A 6,862-nucleotide genomic window follows, 5' to 3' on the forward strand; every position below is an offset into this window, starting at 1 on the left:
GGTGGACCTCCTCCAGACGTGCCTGCGGAGGGTCCGCTGGTCCCCCGGCTCCGGTGAACCTCCTGCAGGCACGCCTGCGGATGCTCCACCGAAGCCGCAGGACCAGCGGACCCTCCGCAGGCACGCCTGCGGGAGGTCCACCGGAGCCGCCTGCTGCCCTCCCGCAGGACGCCGTCCCAAGCGTGCGCTTGGTGCACTGGGGTCTGGAGCCGGGCCTGGTGCTTACAAATATCCAGTGGGCTGTGAAGGGAAGACTTGTTCTGTTCTAAGAACTGAGTTACTGGGCGGGCATTAGATCATATAAGCTTATTAATTGTTTACAGTTGTTAATGTCCTTGCTTTTTAGCAGTTTTTCTTTTTTCTTCTGGCTGAATTTAAACTCCTTCCTGACAGTCACAAAGCTCTGCTGAATAATTTCTAGGAGCTGCTATTTTACATCAGTGGGCATCTCCACAATATGGTGATTAATTGTGTCTCATAGACTTTAAGGTCAGAAGGGACCATTATGATCATCTAGTCTGACCTCCTGCACAATGCAGGCCACAGAATCTCACCCACCCACTCCTGTGCTGTTGGAAAGTGGGATCACATCTAGCTGTGATGCTGCTTTCTCTCCTAACATCACTGCACACATATCATTTAAAACTGGAAGCAGTAGGTTCTCACCTGTATTGTGTGGCTTACCAGCTTTGGCAATGTGCAAAGCCACATTGTAAGAAGCCTAAGTACCCTCCATGTTAACAGTTCTGTAGTTCAACAGCATGTTTGGTCCTGTTAACTCAATGAGCTTCCTCTGAAACAACTTAACTTCATATACTTCCAACTGATGTTGCACATCACATCTGCTCCCCTATGAGGTTGATTCTGACTATCCCATCCTCTACCTACTTGGGGTGGGCTGGACTGTCCCAGCTGCAGCCTCCCCCTCTTCTGCCGCCTCCTGGTCCATAAGCACCCTCATTCCAATACAGTAGCTGGTTGATCACCCGCTGTGGAGAAAGGGTGTCAGGAAAAATGACTCCCACAATGGCTTTAGAGGATTACTCCAAAGCACACTGTATTAGCACATTTTTATATCGTCTACAAAACAGATAGGTCATAGTGACCCCTACTTGATAATCACTTTTCCTAACTTTCAATAAACCTCTAATATCAGAGGCATCTAGACCCAAGGTTTCCATCCACTTATCTTCTTTCATTATCACTTATTTACTAATCTGTCCACTCGTCCTATTCTGATTAGCAGAAACTGACAGCTAGATTTTGACCTTGAATTTAAAAAACATACTTTCCAATTAAGCCCTAACTATGTGGTGTTTATTTTAGTAATTCATAATGACTGAGTGCACATAATATGGTTGCAACTGGCTTGATCACATTCTGGAGTACAAACACCCCAAATCCAGGGTAAAAGGGTTCAGTTCTCAAAAACACACAGTTCCACAACTCTCAGGAATAAGCTCTAGTAGGATGGCCTCAATTCCGACAGCAGCTTTCCTGTATTAGCACTTTCCATTGAAACATTTGATTTGTCCTCCAGGCTTCATAAAGTATTGGGCATGGAAAACACAGGTAAATTGTAGTCACTGGATCATTGCACATGTGATAAAGAAGTTCAACACTGTAGTTTATTTCTCTTCTTGACTATCAGAAAGTGCAGATTTAATTAGTCAAACTGATCAAGAACCATGTTCACAGAGAGTGTATTGGAAGGACACCTTACATCAGAAAAGTGCACAATATTCTCATAGTAGAGAATTCACGGAAAGGCCAAGAGACAGGGAATATGGAAGGTTGGATCTGAAGGGTGACACTGAAAGAGATCAAGTGATGGTGAGGGAGAAGGAACTCAGCAATACAGACAGCGGTGCTTGGTGATGGAATGATAAGAGATTAGGTGAAAGGAATTTCTCAGACTATGAAATTCCACAATGTTGAGCTCAGCCAAATTACGAGAGAGCACACCGGATTAACAAGGAGATATCTCTTCCCAATGTTCTTATATAGGTTTAAAGTCAGTGGCCCCCAGCGATCATCTTCTGCAGGTGTATTTGACCATTTTGTCACGAAGCTCTTTGGTTTTGACCCCATAAATGATTGGGTTGAGCATGGGGGGAACAAGGAAATGGAGGTTTGCCAAGATGATGTGAATGTGGGGAGCGATGCCCTGACCAAAGCGGTGTGTTATAGTGGAGAAGAGGAAGAAAGTAGACGACATCAGCATAACACAGATGTGGGCTGTGCAGGTGTTGAGGGCTTTCTTATAGGCTTTCTTGGAGGAGATTCTGAGGATGGCCCTGGAGATCAGACCATAGGAGATGAAAACGAGCAACAGGTCTAACCCTAAGACGACAAATGTGGCCATCAAGCCATACATCCTGTTGACTGTGATATCCCCACAGGACATCTTTGCCACAGCCATGTGGTCACAGTACGTATGGGGGATAATGCGGTTGGCACAGAACGGCAGCTTGCTCAGGAGCAGGGGCAGGGGCAGAACAAAGAGAACAGGTCTTATCAAAACCACTAGCCCTAGCTTAGCTATTCGTGCATTGGTGAGGATGGTGTCATATCTCAGAGGTTTACATATGGCAATGTAGCGATCAAAGGCCATTGCCACGACAATGGCTGACTGCATAACAGAAACCCCATGAAGGAAGAACATCTGGGTGAGGCAGCCACCCACAGTAATGCCATTCAAATTGAACCAAAATGTACACAGGGTTTTCGGCACAACTGAGGTAGACGTGGTTATGTCTGTGAGCGCAAGCATGCAGAGCAGCAGGTACATTGGCTTCTGCAGGGTCTGCTCTTTCCATACAACAAACAGAACCATGAAATTTCCCAACAAGCCAATAATGTACAACATAGCGAAAGGGATGGAAATCCACATGTGAGCAGCTTCCAGGCCAGAAATGCCCGCAAGGATGAATATTGAAGGGTCAGAGGGGGTGAGGTTGAAAGCTGCCATGAGGTGGTTGATGCATCGATCAGGCTAAGAAATGCTCAAGGTTCCTGTGAAGGGAGAGAAACACAGTGAGGGTCTTTAAACACTTTATAACAAATAGCTATTATTCAGGGCCGCCAGAAGATTCAGGGGACCTGGAGCAAAGCAATTTTGGGGGCCTCTTCCATAAAAAATATTGCAATACTATATTCTCATGGGGGCCCCTGTGGGGCCCGGCACAAATTGCCCCACTTGCTCCCCTGCCATGGGTGGCCCTGGAAAAAATAAACCTTCCGCATCTCAGCACAAACCCAGTTTTGAGAAAACTTCTTTACAAGGTATCACTGGTTCTCAGCATCAGCTAGTGCTAAAAGGCACTAAAGCTAATTAAAAGGGTTGGACAAATATTTTCTGACAAAACTTTTTTTGAATCGAAAACCAGGGTTTTTAAAAAGCAGAAAAAAATCACAGACAACGTCTGCTTTCCTTCAAAATTTGTTTTGTTTTTTTTTAATTTAAAAGCTGAAATTAGTCTGCCAAAACCTGAACATGGTTTGGGGTTTCAGAAGTGTGTGGCCAAATATTTGCTGCTTGCTGTGTTTGATTGTTTAAAGACACAATAAAAAAATTCTGCTTAAAAAAAATCCAAAACATTTGAACCACCTCAGCTTGTGATCAAATGCCTGAGCCCATCCAGTCAGAGATTTTTCCAGGTTTCTGATACTCTGCTGGCTTCCTTGACTCATATCTGTCTCCATAACTTTGGATTCATTTAGGTCCATCCAGCCCAGTGTCCTGTCTACCGACAATGGCCAGTGCCAAGTGCCCCAGAAAGAGTGAACCTAACAGGTAATGATTGAGTGATCTCTCTTCTGCCATCCATCTCCTCCCTCTGACAAACTGAGGCTAGGGACACCATTCCTTAACCATCCTGGCTAACAGCCATTAATGGACTTAACCTCCATGCATTTATCTGTTTCCTAGAGACTGACTCCATGGGGTCCCTCACAAACTGGAGACAGTTACTGTGGGTTTGTCTTTAGTATAGCTTATGTACATACTCCATGAACTGAGCATTTGAGCTTGTTCCAGAATCTGGGATGAGCCTATGTTGTGAAAAATGAAATGCTCAAACTAGCACAGGCATGTGAATGGACACAGGGGTGCTAAAATTAAATTAACCCAGGGATTCTCAAACTGGGGGTCGGGACCCCTCAGGGGGTCTCAAGGTTATTACTGGGGGTCGCGAGCTGTCAGCCTCCACCTCAAACCCCGCTTTGCCTCCAGCACTTATAATAGTGTTAAATATATACAAAAGTTTTTTTCAATTTATAAGGGGGGAGGGGTTGCACTCAGAGGTTTGCTATGTGAAAGGGGTCACCAGTATAAAAGTTTGAGAACCACTGAATTAACCCCTCTGGAGCCTCAGAGAATGCAGTGGGGGAGTCTCCCTTGGTAGGGTCAGGAAGGAGGTAGGTGGTGTAGGATATTGCTCTTCTCATGTGATCCCTCCCCCAGTGGCTAATTTTAAATGAAGCTACCCTCCCCTGACATGAATCTCCCTATGGCACTGAAATTAAATATAGACTATAACTTGGCATTGAGAAGTGAAAGGAATGGGAGCCCTAATGGAAAAGATAACAGCTCGGCTCTTCTGCAAGCCTCAAACTGCTGAATGAGCTTTAGGGTAGGGAAGGCTGTGCCTCTCAAACAGCCTGGCTCTGCCCCCTATCTGACCCCTACCCACTTCCTGCCCCCCAACTGCCTGCCCCCCCTCAGAATCCCCGACTCATCCTGCTCCTTGTCCCCTCACCGTCCCCCAGAGACCTCCCCCACCACCACCCCAGGACCCCACCCCTGCTCCCTGTCCCCTGACTGCCCTGATCCCTATCCACCCCCCTGCTGAGTCCTGACAGACCACCAGAATGCCCACAATCCAACCCCCCCCGTTCCCTGTCCCCTGACTGCCCTGCCCAACCTCTGCCGCCTCCGTGTGTCTTTACTGTCCCCCGGCCCTGGCCCCTTACCCCCGGCTCCCCCCTCACCCAGAACCTCAGCGCATCCAGCAGCTTCCCTGAACAGCTGCAGCGTGGCTCCAGCAGGGCCCCTGAGCTCCTCCCTGCTCAGAGCCGCGTGGTGAGGGAGCGGGGCTGGGAGCTCAGGCTGAGCGGAGGGAGCTCAGGCCCTGCTGGAGCTCGCAGCCCCGCCCCTTTACCACATGGCTCTGAGCGGGGAAGGACTCAGGCCCCGCCAGAGCCACGCTGCAGCTGTCCAGAAGCTCCTGGATGCGCTGAGGTTCCATGTGAGGGGCGGAGGTGGGGTCAGGCCGGGGCTGGGGAGAGAGCCTCAGCTGCTCTCATGGGGGCCACCCCTTGCCACCCCTCTGGGTGGCCCTGCTATTACCAATCTAGAAAGTGGGGTGAGCAGTGATTTGGCAACATTTACAGATCGCACCAGATTATTTAGGTCATAGTCAAGTCCAAAGAACTCCACAGAAGGAGATAACCAAGTCAGGTAAATGGATGTCATGATGGCAGATGAATTTCCATTTATCATAGAATCATAGAATATCAGGGTTGGAAGGGACCTCAGGAGGTATCTAGTCCATCCCTCTGCTCAAAACAGGACCAATCCCCAACTAAATCATCCCAGCCAGGACTGTGCCAAGCCTGACTTTAAAAATCTCTAAGGAAGGAGATTCCACCACCTCCCTAGGTATCCCATTCCTTTTCTTCACCATCCTCCTAGTGAATAAGTATTTCCTAATATCCAACTTAAACCTCTCCCACTGCAACTTGAGACCTTTATTCCTTCTTCTGTCATCTCCTACCCTGGAGAACAGTCTAGATCCATCATCTTTGGAAACCCATTTCAGGTACTTGAAAGCAGCTATCAATTCCCCCCTTATTCTTCTCTTCTGCAGACTATCCTTATAAGTCATGTGGTCCTGCCCCCTAATCATTTTTGTTACCCTCCGCTGGACTCTTTCCAATTTTTCTACATCCTTCTTATAGCGTGGAGCCCAAAGTTGGACAAAGTACTCCAGATGAGGCCTCACCAATGTCAAATAGAGGGCATCTAAATGCGTCCGCATCCTGGCCAGCGGTTGAGCATCCACCGAAATGCTGCCTAATTTCTGCAGCATTTCGGCGGTGATGCCTCTCGATGACGCTGCTTACCGCCGACAAGCGACGTCATTGAGAGGCGTCACCGCCGAAATTCGGTGGCATTTTGGAGGATGCTCGACCGCCACCATGGCCCTTTGTCTGGCGCCCGCCAAATGAAAAGGTTGGGGACAACTGCCCTAGGTCCTTTTCTGCAGAACTGCTGCCTAGCCACTCAGTCCCTAGTCTGTAGCAGTGCAAGGGATTCTTCCGTCCTATGTGTAGACTGTTCTCAATGGTAGGAGATGACAGAATAATGGTCTCAAGTAGCAGTGGGGGAGGTTTATGTTGGATATTAGGAAAAAACTTTTTCACTAGTAGGGTGGTGTAGCACTGGAATGGGTTACCTAGGGAGGTGGTGGAATCTCCTTCCTTAGAGGTTTTTAAGGTCTGGCTTGACAAAGCCCTGGCTGGGATGATTTAGTTGGGGTTGGTCCTGCTTTGAGCAGGGAGTTGGATTAGATGACCTCCTGAGGTCCCTTCCAACCCTGATATTCTATGATTGTATGATTCTATGATACATATAGATAGTGAGGCAGCTGGGTTTCCTACATCTTCTTCTACAGCCCCTGAGGCCAGCACTGTTAGAGAAAATAGACACTGGACTGCATTGGAACATAGGTCTGATTCATGATGCAATTCCTATGTTGGAAAGGAGACAAGTTTCCCCCATGGAAAAAGACATTTGCATGCTGGGCTATGATATAGCACTCAACAGAAACAGCATGGAACTACAAGGATTTGGGTATTT

General features: G+C 47.8%; 1 protein-coding gene across 1 annotated transcript; it reads right to left on the reverse strand.

The window, feature by feature from the left end:
• Positions 1–2,032: 2,032 nt before the first annotated feature.
• Positions 2,033–2,971, reverse strand: LOC123377057 (putative olfactory receptor 52P1). The gene has a single exon (XM_045029453.1). The coding sequence runs from the start codon at positions 2,969–2,971 to the stop codon at positions 2,033–2,035; it is 939 nt and encodes a 312-aa protein (XP_044885388.1).
• Positions 2,972–6,862: the final 3,891 nt, after the last annotated feature.

The sequence above is a fragment of the Mauremys mutica genome, chromosome 1 (genome assembly GCF_020497125.1).
Source record: "Mauremys mutica isolate MM-2020 ecotype Southern chromosome 1, ASM2049712v1, whole genome shotgun sequence".
In the NCBI taxonomy this organism is placed as follows: domain Eukaryota; kingdom Metazoa; phylum Chordata; order Testudines; family Geoemydidae; genus Mauremys; species Mauremys mutica.

Bases quoted from the DNA above. Each gene is read 5' to 3' on its own strand.
- LOC123377057 (XM_045029453.1), bottom strand. From the start codon at position 2,971: ATGGCAGCTTTCAACCTCACCCCCTCTGACCCTTCAATATTCATCCTT.